The sequence below is a fragment of the Monodon monoceros genome, unplaced genomic scaffold, assembly GCF_005190385.1.
Source record: "Monodon monoceros isolate NGI ecotype Baffin Bay Population unplaced genomic scaffold, NGI_Narwhal_1 Super_Scaffold_16, whole genome shotgun sequence".
NCBI classification, from domain to species: Eukaryota; Metazoa; Chordata; class Mammalia; order Artiodactyla; family Monodontidae; genus Monodon; species Monodon monoceros.
In genome coordinates this window covers 14,514,554-14,538,329 of record NW_021703772.1, presented here as the reverse complement: position 1 = coordinate 14,538,329, position 23,776 = coordinate 14,514,554, and the positions used below count along the sequence as shown (strand labels likewise).

Here is a 23,776-nt window from a genome sequence, read left to right as displayed (position 1 = left end):
TAAGGGAAAGGGGAATAAAGAAGCCCAAGAATGGAGTAAGACATGCAATAGATGACAACAGTGGCCTCCATCACTGTAGCAGTGAGGATGGAGAGAAGTTAAAGGAGTCGAAGCTATTTAAATAGTAGAACCAGTGGGACTTGGTTAGCTGTGGGCGTGAGAGGGAGAGAAGGGTCAAGGATAATTCCCAAGAGTGGTAGCAAATTTTCTGAGCCAGGGAACCCAGGAAGAGTAGGAGATAAACCACCAAAGAGGAGGGGGCAGTCATGGCGGTGGCAACAGGCTTGGAGACTCAACCAGGTCATGCTTCAAGATCCTCTGGAATGTAGAGACTGTTCTCCAGCAGAGGCTTAGAATAGAGTTAAGTGAGAAGAACCTTTTAAAATCACTGGCTCTAATCACATGCTTTTAAATAAAGAAACTGAGGCATAGAGATGGGAAATGATTCACCAAGACCACAAAGGAAGTGAGTAAAATCAGATGTAGTATCCAGCCCATGTCCACCACCCTACAGTGCTTCTCGTGAAGTAAGAGTCAAACTTTTTACCCCTTCCCATCACCTCCCTAGAGCCAATCTGTACAACCTGGAGAGAAAGACAGCATTAGTTATATCCTGCGTTGCTTATCTATTTCTTTTTAAATTTTGGATTCAATAAGAAGAACATTTCAAAATGTCTCAGGAAAAAAGAAATAATACTATGTCGATTGGGAGTGTCTCAGTGCTTCACAATAATGAACCACTTTCCAATAATAAACCATGCAATCAGCAATGCTTCTATGCAGGGTCCCAATTAATGTTATTTTAACATGTACAAAAATTTCATAGTGATTTTTGCTAGATTGTTATAGCCATTTCAAAGGTTTTCAAAATAAGGACAAATAAAAGTATTTTCTTATAAAACACAATGTAAAAATTACTAACGGTCTTTTGCCTTTTTGATTCCCAGTAATGAATCCCATTTTAAAAAAATAATTTCCAAAATCATAAATTACATTCTTAAGCAATAATGTGAACTATGTTAAAGAATAGTAGCTCTTACACAATTTTAACCAAAAGACCACACAAATCCCAAATGCAGCAAAGACAAACTGCTTTCCTCTATTGAACCTCAGTGTCAAGTAAATTAAGTTTCATCAATGGTTTCAAAAAGGAGCATTTTTTTAAAGCGTTTAGTCCTCTCCACCATCCACAGTTCTCAAAAGAAATATCTTTCTGCAATATAGATAATCCAGAAATATTTTGGAACAATTAAGCATTTTTTATAGATGAAACTGCAATAAATAAGCACCTACATCCTTGGCTATATAAACCAGTATATGCTAGAACCAAAGTAAGATGGTTTTCCAGTTATGGCAATCTACTTAATTGTGTTAAAGTCTGAACATTTCCATCAATCAAAATTTCTGTATTGGTTGATAGTTCAGACCAACCTTTTTCTATGACTACTTGAACCCTGTTTAGGGTAACTTTAAACTGCAATGATGTTATCAAATGCAAATAAACACACATCAGCAGTCAAGTTTTTTCTTCGTGTAAATCATTGGTACTCACTGAAGACAAACCACCCCAACTCCAAGATCTATCCTCAAACAATTCACTTATCAGTCTTCCTCTTTTAGAAAGCTAAAGCTTTATTCAAAGTTGAATGCAACCAGTTAATTTTTAAAATTTATATCCAAAGTGATCAAGAGGCACCAAAATGGCATGCAAAAATTAGAGACTGTTAATAAGGTTTATAATGCCCCAATTTCATGGTGCAAGTTTAGTGTCACTAAATGTTACTGCTCAGCATTCCATACATAAGTGCTTTCATTTCATGCAGTAATTCATTGGTTTTACCCTAATAGCATGGCACCTAGCATGAGGGTACAAGTGACAGGTCAGACTCAAAGAAAATTGTTCTTAAGAAGTCCCAGGATGGCAGGTCACTGATTATCTGGTTTGAAAATTAGGTATCCAAAAAATACTTAATAATGAGTACAATTTTCCTGACCTTTGAAAGGTGGAATGGATAGCACAAATGTGGAGTGTAAGGATGTCTATTCAAACTTAAGTAGAATGTTGATTTTGACCCAACCTACCCTGCATCTCCCCTTTTCCATAGGCTGAACAATGGCCCTTTAACAAAAAAACAATGTGTGATGAGAGTCAGGTAAAGCTAGACGTGGAGAACCTCCCAATTGACGCCTAGGTTCATGCCCCTAAATTTAGGTCCCACCCATGACTCTAGCATGACACAGCAGCCAGTGGCTGAGCACACATCCCAAACCCAAATTAGTGGCTGCAAATCTACACTGCCAACACGGAGGTGGAACCACGAATTATCTCCACAATGCACTTTCAAGTGAGCATGTGTGCTTTGCCAATGCCATAATCACCTTTCTTCCAGTTTTCCAGGTCCCTGATTCCAAACTAGGGGAGGTTGGAAAAGACAAGACTCTTCTGGATCAAATGAAAGGAAGGGGAGTTTCTAAAGTAAGGATATTAATGGTAAAATTTACAAATTGCGTTTGTATGTACGTCCATCTTGAATACTGAATCTTAGGTAAAGTCTTAATTTTGCAGCAGTGTTGTAGGGAATGGGCACTTTGTTTCTAGTCAGTTGAAAACCACCTTAAACTAACAGCTAAAATTATACAGGCATTAAGCTCATATGTGTACAAGTCAAGTAAAATGAACCTGTGAGAAAACATTCCTGGAGAAACAAGTGAAGTAAGAATCTGCCTCTGAATAGCCGGCAAAGAAAAAGCCAATGTTGAACAGAAGCCTTTAAAACCGTCAGTGGGCATAGGAAGTAGGAAATAGTGACCATTACAGCTTTAACATATGTTGATGTACAATTTTCCAAAATACTTCTGAAGATTGTGCCTTTATATTTACAATATATGGTGCTACACTTCTGGTGTCAAGACAAAATTATTTAGTCTCAGAGTTTATTCCGCTTGGTAAGTGATCCATCAGATACTTCAGATGTGTATTTAATACCATTCCAAATTACTTTAACAAATATATGCTTAATACCTCGTTGTCATTCAGAGCCACATCTAACTTCTTATACTTCTAAAAAAAAAGTATTTTGGTTACTCACAGGTTGTTCCTCGACCTATTTTGCTTTGAAGTCTCAGAGAGGGTTTTCTTTTCCCCTTTTGCTTTACTTGTTTCACCCAAGTAGTATACATAATTGAGTTACTTTCTTTTTCAGAACTTTTGCAAACGATGGTGAATCTGAGGTTAAATTTGAATACTTTCTGTGCCTTCACTAGTTTGAGTATACCAGAAACCTCCATTTCTAACACTGATCAAGTACAGAATCAAATGTTACAGGAGAGTTGGTGGTACTAAGTAAAGGTTTTAACAAATGAGAGACAGAGAAAGACTGTCAAACTTTTAACTTCTAGAAAAACAAAAATAAAGACAAACTTGAGTACAGACACTAGAAAAACTGCATAGCTCTCTAGCAGGTATGCTTGCCAAGTTAAAAAGAAACCAGACAGGTTCCAACTGAGTGGATGCTTTCACTTTTCAAAGTGCCAAACCCAAATAATCCCTCCTCGTAATCATGCCAGTAAATGCAAAATGCATGTCTTGTGAAATTCATGGTCATATTTCAGTTTTTGGTATAAGGGAAGAATTATTTTTATATCATTTTAGCTGTATATATTTTCATATCTTTTAGCTGATTGTTTTTATATAATTTTATGTCCTTTAGCTGTATTTTATATCATTTTAGCTGCATATCATTTTAGATTCCCCTTTTTTCTTTTCTTATTTTTGGAAGTAAACTTTATACTTTCACTATTCAGAATATATGTAAATACTTATATATAGATATATAATATATATATGCTGAGATATTGTTCATGTTTACTTTTTATAGTATTTGAAGAAAAAAGTAATAGTGTAAACAACATTGCAGTGGTTCTCCCAAGGCATCATTTCAGGTGGTTTTTATTTTCTTCTTCACGTTTTTGGTGTTTTCTCCAAGTTTTCTATAATAATTATGTATTAGTCACAATTTTTAAAAAATTTAAGTTACAATTCCTACAGAAATATAGAATATAGTAGCTAATCCAACACAGGAAGGGAAGAACTGGGCTTTCCGGAATGCTGGATAGCTTGAGGCAGTGGTATTACTCAGGGACACCGGAGCAAGGACTCTGCCACACACCCCAGCCCAGGCCCCAACACACTCCAGCCAAGAAAATATGGCTTTGCTGATGTTTGCCTTATGTCAAGAAAGAGACTAATACTTGTAAGAATTTCCTTAATCAGAAATGAAAAAATCGGTAACATAAATTCTTCCCAACGGCAAGATAAGGCCTGAGAACACAAGAAGGTGACATAGGTAGAAAGGGCTTCAAGGATTTGGAGAAGCCCATCTTGTCACCCTGTCATCACCAGCAGCTGCTAACCAACATCATCCCTGAGGGCCCTGGGAAGCCAGGCTGAGGAGTACTGCTTCTTCTCCTCCCTGTGTAGCCCCATCCCTTTGGATGAGTTTTAAATTCTAGGCTAATTAATGGGGATTTAATGCTACATGGAAGGGGGGTTTTTTTTTTTTTTTTTGGTCATTCCAAAGGCCGCTGGAAGCAATACAGAAGGAAGGACTCTTTCCAATCACTTTTCATTTGAAAGTTGTATGATGTATAAGTTCTCATTTTAAATGACATCTTTTCATTAATGCAGACCTAAATAGGCCCCTACATTTTGATTCTTTGAGGGCAAATCAACTAGAATGCACTAGAATCATGAACTAGAAAACAACGCAGCTAAATTTCCTTGGAAATATTCAACATTTTCTTTTCAATAAATGTTGACAGGCTGGTGAAGTTTTAGGAGAGCTCATTAGGAAGAGCATAACAATTACTCCCACCATTGCTCCCTTACCATCTGTTCTTAATTCCGCAGCCAGACCGACTGTAGGTCAGAGCAGGTCATTCCCCTCCTCAAACCCTTCTCTCCAAGCAAGCGCCAAGTCCTCACCATGACCTACGCGAGGCCTTACTCCACATGCCCCTCTCTACCTCTGAGGCCATCATCTACTCCTGCCCTCTGCTCAATGCTCCCTTCCCTCAAATATCTGCTTGCCTCACCCCCTCACCTCCATTAAGTCTATTAAAAAATCTGCTTCTCAGTAAGGCCTACCCTGAACACTCCGTATAAAATGCGCCACTCTCACGACGCTACCTCAACACTCCTACTACTGAACGCCGCTCCATTACTTTTCACAGTATTTATTTATTTATTTATTTATTTTTTTGCGGTACGCGGGCCTCTCACTGTTGTGGCCTCTCCCGTTGCGGAGCACAGGCTCCGGACGCGCAGGCTCAGCGGCCATGGCTCACGGGCCCAGCCGCTCCGCGGCATGTGGGATCTTCCTGGACCGGGCCACGAACCCGCGGCCCCTGCATCAGCAGGCGGACTCCCAACCACTGCGCCACCAGGGAAGCCCCACAGTATTTTTGACCTACTATTTTACTTATTATGTTGCTGTTACTCCGCACCCTACAATGTAAGCTCCAGAGCCAATGATTTTGCCTTTTGTTCATTGTTGTTTCCCACTCTTCCAGAACAGTGACCAGCACATAGTAGGTCCTCAAGAAATACCTTCTGAATGAATGGATGAAGTTCTATGGCAGATCAACTCTTGTGTGAAAATGATAAAGCAACGATTTACTTAATAGTAGTTCCATAATACAAAAAAGAAAATATAATGTGTAAAATGTAATTACTTAATTAACTTACAATAGAACTGTGAGAATTCAGAAGATTAATGTTTAGAATATTGATGGGTTTTGAACTATGTCTAAATCCATTGCTGCCTCATATTTTAATGACAGATTTTGCCTGTGGGAGAGGAAATAAATTAATTTTTTCTGGAAATTGTTGATGTACTTACTATCAGCATACAAGTTTGTTTGGTGTCAATCTCTGATGGATAATTCTAGGACAACATACTAAAAGCAACATGAAAACACTATGAATTTTCCTTCCTGTAAATGTCATTGTAAAAAAAAGGATGCAATGATCCATCATGGCAAAGTCAAGAAAAAGTCTCCCTTAGCCCATTTATTGGTAAGACTATCATAAAGTAACTACCATGGGGACTGAACATTTACTTGAACTCAAAACGAAGAAATGAGCATTTAACTTTTCCAACTGGCTACCAAATATCTGTTTTTCCAATACATTCAACATTATCCCCTCCTAGAAAATGAGACAGAGACAATAAACAATCAGAAAACAAATAATGGCCAAAAGAAAAGTCTTGACAACACAAAAGTAGACTAGGCTGTGCATCTGGGATGCACCTAGATTATGAGAATTCCCACTGTACAAAAGCAGAAAACAAGCCTCTAACTAAGGACACCTGAAACTGCAGGTAAGTATGAATTGAAATTTAAGAGTTTTCTTAAAGACATTATTAGAGGTAGCCATTTTATTTTTGTTTTTCTGGAAAAACTTAAGTTTTAATTTCCAAGCCACCAAATTCAGAATGGGGATCCAAGCCTTTGTCATCATCCATCCCCTTCTCTTCTCCTTATGATTTTTCTAGGTGTCCTTCAAGTCACAGAACAGCAGCAATGTCCACCAGCTGCAGAACGCTAGAATGAGCGAATAACTGATTCCATCAGCGCTAGCTAGCATCAAGGGCTTCATAACAGTTTTCCCAATAATGCTTCTATCAGTAATACTGAGAACAATGTAATAGAACACCTTCTAAAATCAAGAGGCCTTTACAGCTTTGACCATGGCCCTTCTCAAGTCAGGGCTATTGGCTGAGTCCACTAGGCTTCCTATAGTTCATTCAAAATCAATGTTGGAGTTTTTTTGGTTTAGAAATTAGAAAAGAGCTATATGGATCAAAAGCAGAGAGCAAAATCTGTGTGAGCGATTTTTCTATGACTTTCAAAGCCTGTCGTTTAGAATTGATACCTAGAGATGGAGTACAGCATCTCCATGCGGTATATTCATGGGCCTTCATCTCCTACCTGAGCCCAAGAGCAAGAGAACAAATAGATTAAAATCTTGGGGAGAAGAATAAATAGTACAACAAATAACAGTAATTTATTACCATTATACGTTATTTGGAATATCATTTGCTACCAGTCAGTTTCCATTTCTTAAGTTGGGGCAACTGAGGGACAGAGACGTTAAGTAACTTGTCCAAGGCCACACAGCTATAGTTGATAGAATTGGGCTTGGAAGCCAGGAAGGTTGGCAGCAGATCCCCAACTCTGAATAACTTTTACCAACTATAGCCCTGTTTGGAGGACACAGCCTGGCTAAGCCCACTCTGACACAGCCCCTGCATGCCTCTTGTAAGCCATTTTCCAAAATATGGACACTATGAGTGCTAATGTGTGGGACAGCAAAGACAGACAAATCAGCCTCGGAATCGGAGGTAACCCCACTGAATGAAATTTAGAATCATGCATTACTCAGACCGTCACAGAAAAACCCCAATGGGTCTGAAAGAGGCATTCTTTATGTGGCTATAAGTTTGTATCCCATTACCAGTTCAAGATCCTGGCATACACAATGAATCAATAAAGTCTTATAAATCCTTAAAATATTTTGCAAAAGGCAAAATGGAAGTGCACAGAATTTTATGAACACTGCATATATTATCTTGTTAGGCATAAGGTTTGAAAAGGTGCCACAATACTTATAGCCTTGTTTGGCCACTTCTTTGTTTTGTCACATGTTTAGACTATGGAAGTGGCCTGGGCTTTGTGCCCTCTCTGCCTCCCAGCCTCTAACCCCCTGTGGCTCTCATTGCCAGGAAGACTGCGCTGACCAAGTCAGAGAAAAATCACAGGGAAGAGACCGCGGTGGACACAGCTGGCATTATTGAGCATCCCACCCTCTGTTCTTTGTTTCGTCCATTAACAATGGTAAGCAGCTGTCCTCTGCCTTTCATTTTCTGTTCTGCTCTGTTTAATTCCCAGCCTAGGAGCAGAGACCATGCCCATCAGTACTGAGCTTAACAAAGAGGCAGAAACGACAAAGGGCTGGCCTTTCTGCTTCTCAGACATCACCTAATTCTGAAACTGAATACGCTTGGAAGCTAACATTTAAACCATCCCTGGCCGCCCTCTAGGCCACAATAATCAGGGGCATGTGGCCAAGACAGGTTTTCCAATGACCCTACCAAATAGCACAAATAAAATTCTCACTGATCATGTAAACAGCCACCATTTGCGAATATGTAGTCTCATGTTTCAAATATAGTTGTACTTCAATCAAAACGAGGCTTGTACATTAAACAAAAAAATACTAAGACTGTATAGGAGATTTCAGGCTGACAATAATAACAAAGACCCAATCTTTATTTTAAATGAATGTGATTTCGTTTTTGATTTGGACTTTTGGACTTTTAAGTCATTCTACCAATAGGATAAAGTTAGGAAAACAATACCATTGATTCTGAAAGTAAATATCAACGTTCTATAAACCACATTGGAAAACCTTTGAGAATCTTTTGCTATAAAACTAGGACATTCATTGGTTCTCCTTGGTTGGTAAATTTCAGTTGTGGCCTCCAGTGTAGGACACATTTTCTTTGAGAGGAAGAGTCTGAAGGAACTCATTCTGGAAGAAACCATCCAGGGTTGATTTTGGATGTAATTCAAGGAAAGCAGAGACTGGGTTAAATTCTAGACAGACCCAAGTAATGATTCTTCAGGGTCTGCTCAACTCTCAGATAACAATCACTTTCCCTCCTAAGTTTATGAACTAACTTCAAATTCCTAAGGACTGCGGTAGAAACAAGCCTAAAATGAATATCGCATAGATTTGTGAAACCAACCTAACATGTGAACCTTGTAAGAAAAACTAAGGCAATGGGTCCTAGTTGACTAAAATCTAAAATTTTTTACATTCCACAGCAAATAGTCCAAGCGCATAAACCATTCTTATGTATACATTATTCTGCATTCCATAGAACACAATACTACTAGAATGAACTTTGTCATCAGCTAGGTTAATTGGTTAAATTAGGCATGTAAGTAATATATTCAATGATAAATCTCCATGACAGATAGTAGATGATTATTTTTTCCATCCTCATGCATTTGAAAAAACTACTTCAACTGGTCACTTGTCAAAAGCAGATCAACAGATCAGATGGCCCTTTTTGCACAAAGCCAGGGTTCCAGGCATGAACACGCAGCATTGCTAAAAGAAGCAGGAAATGTAAGTAGTCACAAGCCATCACCATCAAGACAGCCAGCAGCAAGGAACAGACAGTGAGTGTTCATTTGAGGGCATGGATAGATGCACCATAATACCTACATTAATGACTGAGCTGTAAGGCTAGTAAATGGCAGAGAGGGATTCCAACACAGATCTGACTGTAAAGCCTGAGGTCTTCCCATTATCCACACATCAGTCCTTCCCACAATCAAAGGCAGTCTTCAGGGCTTCCCTGGTGGCGCAGTGGTTGAGAGTCCGCCTGCCGATGCAGGGGACACAGGTTCGTGCCCTGGTCCGGAAGCCCGCATGCCGCGGAGCGGCTGGGCCCATGAGGCATGGCTGCGGAGCCTGCGCATCCGGAGCCTGTGCTCCACAATGGGAGAGGCCACAGCAGTGAGAGGCCCGTGTACCGCAAAAAAAAAAAAAAAAAAAAAAAAACTACACTGTTCATAGGTGCACAGTGTAGATGGGACTGCTTTACACTACATGAGTCTTTTGAGTCTGTGTTGCATAACACTAGGCTCAACAATACTGCAGACTGTTCACAAATGACTACATGCAATCCCCATAACTTGGCAATTAAAATAAGAGTCCATAGGCAGCGTGATTAGCCCTCTGCAGAAGACATGTTCCAATCAACACAACCACGGTGTGGTCAGAGGATGACATGGCTGGAATGACAACCAGAAAGTGGCTCCAGGATCTACTCTACAGGAGCCTGTCTGAAGAAAGCTGTGTTAACAGCAGTGGTCTGCTTAGAGTCCTTGATAAAGAAGACAGTTTGGAAGAATTTGTGAACACATCTCCAGGGGCAAAGGTGCCCCCATCTGGCCTCTGTGATTATCTGCGGTTGACTTCTTTACCTCAAGTGGAGACAGATGCAACAGCTATGAGTTATATGACACTAGAGACATTGTCACCGGCCCACCAACTCTCACTACTCCGGTCCTAAGCCCCCCAAAAATCTTCTGGTCATCATCTAACTGCTCAGGGGGCCTTTCCTCCAGGAAGATGCAAATCTGCTGACCGACTAAAATGAACGCAGTGTTCCACACGACAATTATATTAATCAGTAGAAATGGCCCACTGCATGGCAGGCACAATGTTGGGTATGTTTATATGCATTATATTGCTTAAGCCACATATCGAGGCAATGTACCAACATTAAAGACAATAATAATAAATTAAGTTTCTGACACTTAAAAGACTTTCCCGGAGTCATCAAGCTACAGATGGCAGGGCTAAGTACTGAATTCAGGTAGCATTCTATAGTTTTACAAGAAATGTCCAAGGTCTAAGGATAATCTGGAAGAGAAAGGTAGACTTGTTGGTAGACTTCCTAAAAGTATATTTTGGATTTATAAGCATTGCTCTAAGGACAAAGTGCAGAAATTTTAGCAGATTTCCGAAAGGATTCTTATCCCAGAAAACTTTAAGAATCACCAGCTGCTTTGAAGAGGACGTTATTTAAGAGACATGGGGACATATGTATATGTATAACTGATTCACTTTGTTATAAAGCAGAAACTAACACACCATTGTAAAGCAATTATACTCCAATAAAGATGTAAAAAAAAAAAGATAAAGGATATTAAAAAAAATAGTCACAGATTTAAGCTTCAGTCATGGAGAAATAGTTTAAATATATTTTAATTGCCAACAAAGTAATTTCAGGGCAGTTACATGATAGTGAGTCTGGCCTTCTGCTCAAATCTCATTATATAACCCCTTTCTGGGCTCTCTCTATTCTTATAGCGTGATGAGACTAAGGCTGGGCAGTAAATAAACGCACACCGGCTAGAGTGCACCCGTTCTCTACCTGGCAGTCTCCGGCTCCCTACACAGCTCAGGGAACACCAGACAACACCCAGCACTGGCCTGGCCCATCTTGGGTTCATGGCAATCAGCCATGTGCAGGCTAAAGATGGTTGACATCTTCAAGTCTGAAAACTTGTTTCTTTTTTCATTAGACCTGACAAATAGTATGACTTTTTTAAGGGGAGGATGTGACACATATTTTGGGGTCACTTTTGTGGGAAATAATCATTCTTTACGTCATCCAGCAGAGAAAAAACAGGCAATGAAAGAAAAGCACACTCTATTTTTCTCAATTCTTTCCCTTGCCTAACATTTTAAATGCTTATTTAAAATTCAGAAATCTAACCTAATTTTAGCAATGTATAACTACAATATAAACTGTAAAGTCATCAGCACCCATAAATAAATATGGCAGTTGGCAGTAAAACTGATGTTTAATTATAAATCTTTCAAGGATGTTACCAAAAAAATACCACTCCAAGATGCTTTGGTCTATTATATCTCAATAAAACTGGGAAGAAAAAAGAAGCTTTGGAAAGAAAAGTTCTATTCTGGTTGTGATTATTTCACAGTTAATTAAAAAAGGATTTGTGCCTTTTTTTTGGGGGGGGGTCACTTTTTCAAGGTCCAAAATTTTTAGCTTCCATGTCTAAGACTGTAGTACAGAATATAATTCTAAATTGGAAGTATATTATGGAAGCATTCATGTTGTAAATATTTGCTAAAAACATAATGATTATTACAGTTAGTTATCTTAAATATTCTGTTCTTGAACTCTTACTGATAAAACACAATTGTCCTCACTGGTTATAAAAAGCAGCTCAGAAAAATGAGATTTAAAACTGACTTTGTTTAAAAGTCTTGACATAATTCTTTTTAGAAAGATTTAGTGGGGTCTTTAAAATATCAATGTTTTGATCCCAGAACTGACTTATGTGCAGCAGAGATGGCGCTAACGCAAATTTTATTGGCATAACGTTTGCTAAGCAGTTGCTCCAAAAATTACATATTCTATCATGATTTAAAAGGCATTTTTGACATTGATTTTACTAATAAATATGGATCAACATCAGTTAATCAGACAAGCCCATTATTACAAAGCAAGTCACTTTAAAAAGGTTTTTTCTCAGACCAAAGGTTATTTGTCTTACAATTGACACAGGATAAGTCTTTTACCAAATGCTTTACACAGGAGCAAGAGTTGAAGTTTTCACATTGGTCCATTACGTTTTAAAATATTTTATTCTTCAATAAGTTTAATGGTTTGAATTTTAACAAGCAATAACATATAGCTGCTCAATAAATAAATATATTTGGCCTGAATTTCCTTAAAAAAATGACTATGGGTGTTAACTGGACTTATTGCAGTGATCATTTCACAATATATACATATACTGAATCATTATATTAGTTACACCTGAAACTAATATAATGTTATATGTCAGTTATATCTCAAAAAAAACTTTTTTTATAGCAATTTGGCGTTGCCCCAACACCCAAGCTCATGATCAGGAGGTTCACCTCAATAAAGAGGAAATAAAAAAGAAAAAATTATGAAAGATTGGTTCAAGTTTTTCTGAGATATGGGTGTGGTTTTTCAACTTACCTACTATAAAAGAAAATGAACATAAAACTTTAAAGTTCACTTTAAAATCTTTCTGAACAGAAAACAAAAAAGCCAGACCTTCCTGAACTGTCCTCCCAACAAATGACAGGGAGAAAATCTCCTCTGTCATTCAACAGCCTCCACCAATGACTCCACTTTTTCTCGGGAACTAGGTTTCTGCGTGTGTATGTTTCCCAAACTGATTCCCAGATGCAGCCACGCCAATCTGCTTGCAGGCCCTGAAACGCCTTGTTAGAGCGCATCTCACACCCCATTCCTAATCCCTCTCCCATGCCCAAAATATACTCCTCACCCAACCAAGTCTATAACATCCTTTCAGAATCTCTCATAAAATTTACACGTCCCCATGTACCCTATCCCATCCCAGCTATATCTCTATTTTCGACATTCTTGAAAGAAACGTGCAAGTTGTACTGTTTATGTTTTCCCTCCCTGTGGGATAAGAAGCATACTCATTTCTGTCTCCTTTATATCTCTTAATAATCTCCAAGTCCGGGTACAGACCACACAGTGGGTATTCAGTAAATGTGTACCTATAGCAAAATAATAATGCTGTGCTTCTTTCACACCTGACTTGATTGAAGCCAAAAGTGCACTTAAACCTGTGCCTAAACACACACACAAATAGATGTGTGAGCAATGCAATGATTCGATGTAAAGTTACATGAGCTGTGTTGGTATGGCCTTCCTGGTACGTGACAACCCCACCTGCAAGCTGCACTTCCGAGGAGCCCAGCTCCTGATCAACAGCAACACAAGGACATATGGCTCAACAGTTCAGCATCAGGCTTGCCCTGCTTCTGGATCTGACACATGCAGAAAATAAGGTACATTGGGTTTGGAGAGGCATATGACTTTCTTGTAGCTGATTACAAACTGTGAGAGCCAGAAAGGATTTTTAAGATTCTTTCTCACCTCAAGTGACAGCTGAGGACTGGCCCCGGGAAGTTAGGTAACGTGGTAAATAAAGGTCATGGTTACTGGCATAGCTGGGTACAGGACCCAGATCCCCTTATCTTCCAGTCTAGCAATCCTTCCAAGCATCATGCTCCTCTTTCTAGTGATGTCTGTCTTCGGCTGCTATTAAAATAAGTTTTCCTTTTCAAAACATTCATTAGAGTGATGGAGGAAGGTAACAGCAATTGTTTCTTAGAGATACACAAGGAAACTAGCCCACTCAGAGACAAAACACACGCACACATCCCTAAACACACCTGCAACTTCAGTAACATTGTTTCTTGGCTGCTAAGAAGGCAACCCATCTCCAAAACTATGCAGCTGAGTGAAGTGAGGCTCCTCTGGACTCTGGACAAGCCTCAAGCTACTTTTGACCCATTTCCCCAAATGCTTAAGTAAGATATTAATTTTTTTTTAACTCTAAAATAAAAAGTTTGTCCTTTTTCGTTATCTGTAAAGTCAGTGAGAAATGTCATTCCTGATAATACTGGATAAAGAATTTCTTAGTGGGGTTGACTGGAGGGCAGAGTTAGAGATGGGGGAATCAATAAGAAACCAGTTTGGACTTCCCTGATGGCACAGTGCTTAAGAATCCACCTTCCAATACAGGGGACACGGGTTTGATCCCCCGTCTGTGCGCCACACTACTGAGCCCACATGCCACAACTACTGAAGCCCGTGCGCCTAGAGCCCGTGCTCTGCAACAAGAGAAGCCACCGCAATGAGAAGCCCGCGCACCGCAATGAGAAGCCCGCGCACCGCAATGAAGAGTAGCCCCCCCACCCGCTCGCCGCAACAAGAGAAAGCCCGTGTGCAGCAGTGAAGACCCAACACAGCCAAAAATATAAATAAATAAATAAATAAATAAATGAAATAAAACTAATTAAGGAAAAAGGTACATCTTAAAAAAAAAAAAAGAAAGAAACCAGTTTGTCATGGTAGACCTTCAGCAGGCCCTCCTTCAGGACTTACATTTTCTTAATACCACCTTTCCGTGTTGTCTACTTATTAACCCCTTCCCACTCACATACATACCAGACACACACACACTTTTCTGAAAAGCTGGAGGCAGGGTCACCTGCTCTTCTGGGGCTCAGCCCCACGACTGTCTCTCCCATGAGCCCCTCCCATGTCCTCCTGCATGGAATTCCTGCAGCAATTATGTAATCTGAACGACATACTTCACAGCTTAATTATCTACTCCCATACTCATCTAGGTTTGCTATGCATGTGAGAAATTTCTTCCCAACAACACAAGTTTCTTGTAATCAAGAAACAGATCTCATACTCGTGGGGTTTTCTTTTCTAATAACCTCCTTGGTTAAGAACACAAGGATTAACAAATGAAGAAGAAAAAAAAAACCCTGAAAAGTGATTCATGTACTATTTCTCCATTTATCATTTCATCTGGACAAGGTAATCAACTTAGGGTATATCAACAATAGCTGTTGGTGGTTTAATTTTGTCGTATAGTCAATATGTCCCTAATTAGGTTTTCTCCTGGAGTCTTTTGAGAGGCAGACTGGTCTTTGGTTCTGTTTCAAATCATTCGAGGAGGAAAAGGTCCTAGAAATAGGGAGCAGAAACTCCAAGCAATTTTCAATTCGCCTTTGAAGTCAAATGATACCTTAATAACTTGGGACCCCATTCATATTTCATAGTGATGCTTATTTGATCTTTCTTAATGTGAATTTTTTTGTGGCCAGGAACAACTTGCTCTGATTACTATGCTAAACTCAGTGCCCTGCATCGTAATGATCACTTAAACGTTTATTAAGAACCTTCTTTTTTCTTCCTATTGCAGCCTATACTCCACACTCATTAAAAATCTGTCCCTAGGGCCTTTATACCTTGACAACCATGCCAATGGTTGTGCACAAAATTTAAGAGGTGGGAGATTGCCCATCCATCACACTCTTTGAAAATTCAGGTTCAATCTGACAGACAGACCTGCCTTGTTACATAGTCAAGCCTCCTCTTTTCCCCGTATTTTTTACAAAGATTGTCAACGTAGACTAGATTTTCTGAATTCTTAAAGTATCCAAATCGTGAGGCCAAACAGACTTAGAAAGGTAGGACTCATACACAGGACACTTTGAATTGAGAACCTGACTTCTCACAAAGAAACTGGAGGCAAGCAGTTGTTTCAGAAATAAAAGGAAAACGTTCTATACACACTCTGAGTTTAGAATCACATTTTTTTAAATGTGATATTACAATAACCCTTATCTTCTCCCACCTCCCCAGTATCTGCAGTCTGTGATATTTTGTTTCTTTGTTTCATCCGTTCAAATAAATTTCTCATTAAAAAAAGAAAAAAACTTAAGAACTATTTTTAAGTTTTTCATTAGCTTTTTCCTATCTCCCTTAAAAATGTCCTGGCTAACATTTATGGAATGTATGCCAGGTGCCAGCCCCCGAGCTAAGGGTTGAACTGGATTGGCTCATTCAATCTTCAGGGAAATTTAGGAAGCGGGCCTGGTTACGAGAGCAAAGAGCAGAGCCTCCCAGATCACAGAGCCTGCACCCAGGAGCCCAGGGCCCTCTGCCTCACCACCACGTCACACCTGTATCCCACATCTGCCTTTAGAAATGAGCACAGGCAGGCTTCCTGAAACGCTGTAGGCATGTCACCTCCACAGGCAACGTGTATCTCAACATTTACACAACAGAGATGTCTCCTCCAACAGCACTTCTGCCTCCCGAGGAAGTTCTGACACTTAAAAGAAACAGTCATCTTTTTCAGGCCTCTTGTAGCCTCACCTGCATAATGAAAAGTTGCTGCCCTGATTTTTTTTTTTCAGGGAAGCCAAGAGAAGCTGGAGGTGGGCAGCAGACACTGAAACTGGGGGCTGAGCTGAACTATTCAGTCAATCTGAATCTGGTACCGGGCTTGACTGGTCCTCCCTGACTCTTTCAGGGACAGGACTTCTCAATCTTGCTAGAATGTTCTGCTGTCTACTGAACACAGTGAGGCCAATTCTAGTTCAGCTGACAAGCACCTCTGTGCTTTCATGCTTCCGTCCTGTGAAATGACTAGCAATATTATTTTACCTTTTTACCAAAAGTTTTCAGAGTCGCTGAAGTGAGAAAGATGGATCACATTTTTTTCCCCCTCAGCTAGTCTCGACTCTCATTCAAAAGCAAGGTACAGGGCTTTCCTGGTGGCACAGTGGTTGAGAGCCCGCCTGCCAATGCAGGGGACACGGGTTCGAGCCCTGGTCCGGGAAGATCCCACATGCCGCGGAGCGGCTGGGCCCGTGCACCACAACTACTGAGCCTGCGCTCTGGAGCCTGCAAGCCGCAACTACTGAGCCCACGTGCTACAACTGCTGAAGCCCGCACGCCTAGAGCCCGTGCTCCGCAACGAGAAGCCACCGCAATGAGAAGCCCGCGCACGGTAACGAAGAGTAGCCCCCACTCACCGCGACTAGAGAAAGCCCGTGCACAGCAATGAAGACCCAGTGCAGCCAAAAATAAATAAAACAAATAAATTTACTTTTTAAAAAAAGCAAGGTACAAACAGGAGTCCTGGAAGCCTGACCAAGAGCCCAAGTTAAAGAGAATAGAAGAGAGAAAGTGTCTGTGTGTGTACATGTATGTATGTGCACATGTGTGTGTGTGTACATGCATGTGTGTGTCTGTGTGTGTGTGTGGACGTATTGTAAGGAAACTTCTGTTTCCATCCCAATTCCAGACACATCCAGGCTTAAGAAGTTACAAAACATAGGGAAAAACAAAGCAGAGTTTTGCTGGAGAAGTAATATAAATGGGAACATTTTTTAAGTCATTTTTCATATAATTTAAAAGGTGCTATGTTCAAATACAAAAAAAAAACTGAGATGTCTAATAGAACACACAATAAAAAGTGACTCTTTTTACAATACCAGATGCTTAGAGCCCTTCCCAGAAACAATCACTGTCTCTAGCATACCCTTCTACAAGTTTTCTGTTTATTTGCAGGTTTATCTGTGTCATCATTTTACACAAATTTGTCTAAGCTGACAAATTATACCACACCTGACAATCAGGGCAGACCCAGGAAGAGCTGGGGAAGCCACGGCATCCCGTGCCCAGGGCTCCATTGGGACGTGGACAGAGGCAATGAGAGCAGCGGAAGCACTGACCTAAGGATCTAACCTACAGCAAACGCGGGGAGCGGATACGGCTGAGAACTCCCCATCCAGTCAGAACTGGTTCAGGAAATGACCAAGTACAGTCCAAGCCAGCCGGACGAACGGCCCACGACCTCAGGACAAGAAGGGAAGGGGTGGCAGGGCCTGACGTAGCCACCAGGATCGGCACTGCTTGGGTCCCCGTGCCACCTGCCTGGGAATCATCTACAACTTCCACGAAGTAAGAATGAGATGATGACTAACCACTACTTTGTAGTATAATCCTCTTCTGTATGCTTGATACAAAATACATATTAAGAAAGTTTAGAGAACTTCCCGCCAAGAACGGGGCTCCGGGAGAGCAGGAGAGCTTCTGGCTTCTTCAGTACAACCTCTGGGGCCTAGATCCAGGGCTGGCTTTTGTGGACACCAGAGCCCTGGGTTCACAAAGAGAGCACCCCTGATTTAATGCCCTGCTGCCATTGTCTTGAAATTCCCAATAAATTCTGAACGAGGGATCCTACATTTTCATTTTGCACTGGGCACCACAAATGATATAGCCAGTCCTGCCTGGAACACTGCTTGTCATAGGGCAGGTGTCCAATTTATTTGTCAAATGTACACATGAGTGAATTAATGGAAGTTGCCTGAAAACATGGGTCTACAGAACAAACTCAGCCTCCAGGCCAATTCTGGCCCTCCACCTGTTTTGGTAAATAAAGTTTTATTAAAACACAGTCACAGCCATTTGCATCTTGTCCATGGCTGCTTTCACTCTACAGCAGAGGGGTTGAGTAATAGTGACAGAGACTGTAAGGCCCAGAAAGCCTAAAATATTTACAGTCCGGCCCTTTACAGAAAAATGTTTTGGACACCTGCCTTAGAACACTGTCTCAAATTTCTCTTCCCAAATAATTAGAACTGCAGAAAAGGCAGGTAGACTTGTGAGAACTGGAGGGTCAGCCTTAAGCAACTAGCCATAAACGAACTATATCTTAGGTGTTTATCTTTAAAGTTTATGGGAGGTTTGCCTCTTGGACCCAAATACATTGATGTTTTAATGCAAAAAAAAAAAAATTTTTTTTTAGTCTATAATGAGCTGGATGAGTCGTTTTTACCCCTGAAGGTCCCCCCTCGACAAGGGCGAGTATACAAAGGGCAGAAGCACCACAGTTTGTACTGTGGCCTTAGTTCCTCCTCTTAATAGACCCAGAGTAGAAGGAAGGCTCCTGTAGCATTTAAGTGGCCACTGAACCTTGCCACACACCCATCGTTTCTTACCGGCCCAGAAGCCCTGCTACAGAAGATCCAACAAGGACATTAAAACTGGAATCCTGCATGCCTATGTTCTTGACTGAATGTAATATAGGCCTACGCCCCATCGCACTGAGGGACTAACAAGTGGTTATATTATTTTTCCCCAGGCAGTTTTCAGAAACTATTTAGAGAGAGCTATTTCAGAACCCAGCTCTACCTGTTGGGAAGTGTTCAGACTTGGGACTTTGTGGGAGATTTTTTGAAGGCCAGCTTCCTCATAATGGTCAGTGGCATTTCATTTCTAAATGAAACAGTGTGCAGTACCCCCTTTCCACTGTAAAAATTCTTAATTTAACCCACGTTAGCAGCCATGCAAGAAGTACATTTTCTCTTGCTAGTCAGAGTGCTGGAGAGACAGTTTAGTACAACCCTGAGAGGATTTCAGGGGTGTTTGCCTCTGATCTCTGCATACATTCTTTTACATCACAGGATCTGGAAAGGGAGCTTCTCCTGGGTAAAGAGCTAGAAAACAATGAACTCCAGCAGAGAAAAACAAGATACGTGAGAAAGGGAGGCTATAAGAGAGGCAAGGGGACTTTCCCTGGTGGCGCAGTGGATAAGACTCCACGCTCCCGATGCAGAGGGCCCAGGTTCAATCCCTGGCCAGGAAACTAAATCCCACATGCATGCCACAACTAAGAGTTAGCATACCACAACCAAGGAACCCACGTACTGCAACTAAGGAGCCCGTGAGCTGCAACTAAGGAGCCCACGTGCCGCAACTAAGACCCGGTGCAAACAAATAAATAAATATTAAATAAATAAATAATTTAAATAAAACGGTGTAGCTGCTGTGGAAAACATTAAAAAAAAAGAGAGAGAGAGAGGCAAGGACAGGCCCCAGGAAAGAAGGAACACCAGTGAAATCTCAGCTCACTCGGAGAATCTCTGTACAGTAACAAGAAAATAAAATTGAAAGAATGATTCATAGAGATGTCAAGGAATGCTAATCTTTGGGGACTCATACAGGAACTTTCTTTATTTGTGTTAGGGGAAGGGGTGACTTTATCCATTATGTCTTCATCCGTAATAAAATAATTCATGGGACCCCAAAGGACAGACATTGGAAACAGTGGGGCAAATACACAATCTGCTGACCATTTCCTGACAGCTGTTGTCAATAAGATACCACACAAAAATTGTAAGCTGCTGACAGTATTTGTCACAGAAACCAGTAATGGGAACTCAGAAGTAACAACCCTGGGGAGGGGTAAACACAAGTCTCACTGGTGCTGTTGGGAGGCCTGTGGGAAGGGTCTGTTGTGGGTGAACCCTCTTGGGAGAACTGAACACCGCACAGGGTCTCTTCCCAACCCCTCAACCCCACAGTAAGTGCTGGCCAGCAGCCCAGACCACGTCTCAGTGGAGGACTGCGCTCGCTACTGCTGACATAATAGGCTTCCTCACTCAAGCTGGAATTTAAACCCCCAAAACAACAATACACACTAATCACAATTTACTTAAGCGTCAGACAATCAAGCTGATATACTGGGTGCTGGAGAGGGGTTCCCAGCAGGATCTCCAGGCTCAGAGTTAGATACCTCCACCCTCACCCTCTCGGCTTCTCACTGTTCCTATTTCTCTGTAATACAGTGAGATTATGATGAACATGGGAAACTTGGAATTACCCTATTTAGGAAAAGGAAGCATTCATGCTGTTTCTAACATAAAATCAGATAAAGAAATAACTTCACAGTTCAGCTTGGGAAGGTGAATTTACTGTATGGTATTGTAAATTTAAATAGAGAAACATTTCAGATACTTGTTGATTCACTTAAAAATTATAATCAACCTATTACACATGATCAGAAACAACTCTTTGATGAACAGTAACAATATTTTCCAAAGCAAAAAAAAAAATATTAGTGAGAAGAGTGGCACTGTTTTGCTTTTTGGCAAATTTCCTTAGTGTCTGGCTCAATAGAGGACAGCTGGACACTGCTACCACTTTTGCATTCACTCTGTTGCACTCTCGCAGGTCACGTTAGCCTTGAGAAAACTTCATGTACAGTCATGTAGGAATGAACGTGTAAAGGGCAAATAATATCTCTATGCTATTATGAAAATCGTTTTGGCCTTGTGGACCTCTAAAAAGTCTTGGGGGGGCTTCCCTGGTGGCGCAGTGGTTGAGAGTCCGCCTGCCGATGCAGGGGACACGGGTTCGTGCCCCAGTCCGGGAGGATCCCACATGCCGCGGAGCGGCTGGGCCCACGAGCCATGGCCGCTGAGCCTGCGTGTCCGGAGCCTGTGCTCCACAACAGGAGAGGCCACAGCAGTGAGAGGCCCACATACCAAAAAAAAAAAAAAAAGTCTTGGGGACTCCTAAGTGTACCCAGCCCACACTTTGAGAACCACTGCCTTATGAGTTGGGAACAGTTATTATCTCCATTTTACAAATGAGCAAACTGGCATAGAGAGGTCAAGTCATGGTCCAAGGACACATTGCTGGGACAGGTCAGAGCAGATAAAATACAAAGAGCATGATACCCTCATTAGGTTGTTTGTTGCAAGAACTGACTGAGATCATGAAGGTAAAGCGTTGAGCATCCTCCTATCACAGGCACTCAATAACATCAATATTTCCCATTGGGCTAGATCTAGTAGAAAAGCCAGGGAAACTGCACATTTCTGATCAACTCATCATTTGACACCAGCAAGAAAACATAAAATTCCACTGCAGGCGTTGTCCAGAGCATGGACCCTACACAAGCTCTCGGAATGGAAGATTTTTGCTACTCAGAAACTCCAGGGCCTTACTCCGCCCTCCATTAGGCAAAAAATGTGGCGGGCTGCACACATGTCACCTTCTTCCTTGGGAAACCTGAGCAAGACAGGAGAGCTGCTCCATTATTTACAGCCTCCTTTTTTCATCATGCTATATTTACAAGGAACCCTCAACAAACAACAATGGCGCCTCCAGTCTGTGCAGCCAAACCTCTCCTTGTAAAGCATCTGTGGTCTTCCCATCCAGGGGCTCGGCACTCCACTTCTCTCCTTGTCCATCAACTTTCGTAACCCACGTGGGCCTCCTCCTCCTGCCTGTGGAGTGTACTCAAGCCCAGAGTGCAGGTCACTTCTGTTCCTCCTCCGATTGGGAAGTGAGCTCAGCTGGGGAAGTGGAACTCGTGCAGTTCAGGCCACCGCACTCTCAAAACACTACCCTAAACAGAAGGCAAGAACAAGAGGTGCCTGAAGCTATTGCTTCCATCCAAGTGCAGGCAACCAGGATCTCTCACCTGGAGTACTGCAAACTGGTCTCCCTGTCTCCACTTCCACACCTCCTCACACACGTACCCCAGGCTGCTCTCCACCAACAGCCAAAGCGATCTTTTAAAAGTATAGAAGGGATAAAGTCAGTTCTCACGCTTAAACCGCTCCCAAGGCTCCCCCACTCAGTGGAAATAAAATCCAAACTCCTTAACTTGGTTTATTAGGACCTGCCTCGTCTGGCCCCTGCCTACCTTTCTCGCTACAAGCAAGGGTTCCTTCTCTCTGGCCTTTGCTATCTCTGCTCCCACTACCTGCAGAGCTCCCCTAGGACTTCCAACAGCTCAGAGGTCACCTCCTCAAGGAGGCCTTCACTGCCTGCCCGCTCTGCAGCTGCCGCCTCTCCATCCCTCCATCCGGTTGTACTTGAGACTTTAGAGCACTTACTCTCAAGTTATCTTCATTTTACTGGTATATTACTCATCTCCCTCCTTCCACATCGTCCTCCTAGAAGGTAAGCCGCCAATAGCAAGGACTCCACCTGGTCCCCGCGACATCTCCAACCGCCTGGCACCGCGCCTGGCACAGACTAAGCGCTCAGCAAACGGTGTAATGAATGAAGCGGCAGTGCCCGAGAGTCCCAAGCTGGCGTCCCTAGCGCCCCGGGCGCATCCGCACCGTCCGGGCGCCGGGACTACAGGCGCGGGCGGGCCGGGGGGCTGGGGGACCGGCGGGGCGGGACGGGGCTGCTCGCCCACCCGGCCGCGCGGCCGGCTCGGCGCAGCAGGTGCCTCCCGGGAGCGCGCACACACACGTCCGCCCTGGTCCGCGCCGCCGCCCCGCTCTCCAGCACTAACCATGGTGGCCGGGCCGCCGCCGCTGTCCCTGCGGGCGAGAGACGAGCGCGGTGGACTCGAGGGCGAGAGGCGAGCGAAGGAGCCGGTGCGGCTGACAGGTGAGGTACCCGCCTCAGACCATGGCTGCTTCCCACAATGCCCTCGAAGCGAAAGTTTGCAGACTCCTCCCCGCGCCTCTGCCCTCCCTCCCCTCCGGCTCCTACCAGCTCCCTCCCTGCCCCCTCCTCCCGCTCCTCCCTCCTCCCCCCCCCCCCCCCCTCCCCCCCCCCCCCCCTCCTCCCCCTCCTCCCTCCTCCTGCCTCCTCCTCCCTCCTCCTCCCGCCCCGCCGCAGCTGGCCCCGCCCCGTGCCGCGTGGGTTGCCCTAGGTGCGAATACACCTGGGCGCGCGCCTCCGCCTCCAGCCTCTTAGGCCCAGGCGCCGGGAACCAGAGCCCGCGGGATCCGCACTGAGCAGCCCCACGCGGTGAGCGCCGAGGGGGCTGCTTTCCTGACTCTGCGAGTGAGTGTGTCATTCATTCATCCCACAAACGTTGATCAGACCTGGCTAAGAGATCTCCCGAGACACTTGCGGGAAGTGTCACTGGTTGTCTTGTCCTAAACCGTGTAAGGAGGGGAGCGTTTGGCAGATCTGGAACTCTGCTGGCAAGAAGCGAGTTCTTGCCTCGGATTTCTTTCTTT

General features: G+C 42.6%; 1 protein-coding gene across 1 annotated transcript in view; it reads right to left on the bottom strand.

Annotated features, from left to right (window-relative positions):
* Window positions 1-23,228, bottom strand: part of AP1S3 (adaptor related protein complex 1 subunit sigma 3) — a 53,962-nt gene extending 30,734 nt beyond the window's left edge. Inside the window, exon 1 of the mRNA XM_029224460.1 lies at window positions 23,098-23,228. Within this exon, the coding sequence (XP_029080293.1) occupies window positions 23,098-23,100 (3 nt within the window). The 5' untranslated portion in view covers window positions 23,101-23,228. The remainder of the gene's footprint in view (window positions 1-23,097) is intronic.
* Between the last annotated feature and the right edge of the window lie 548 nt (window positions 23,229-23,776).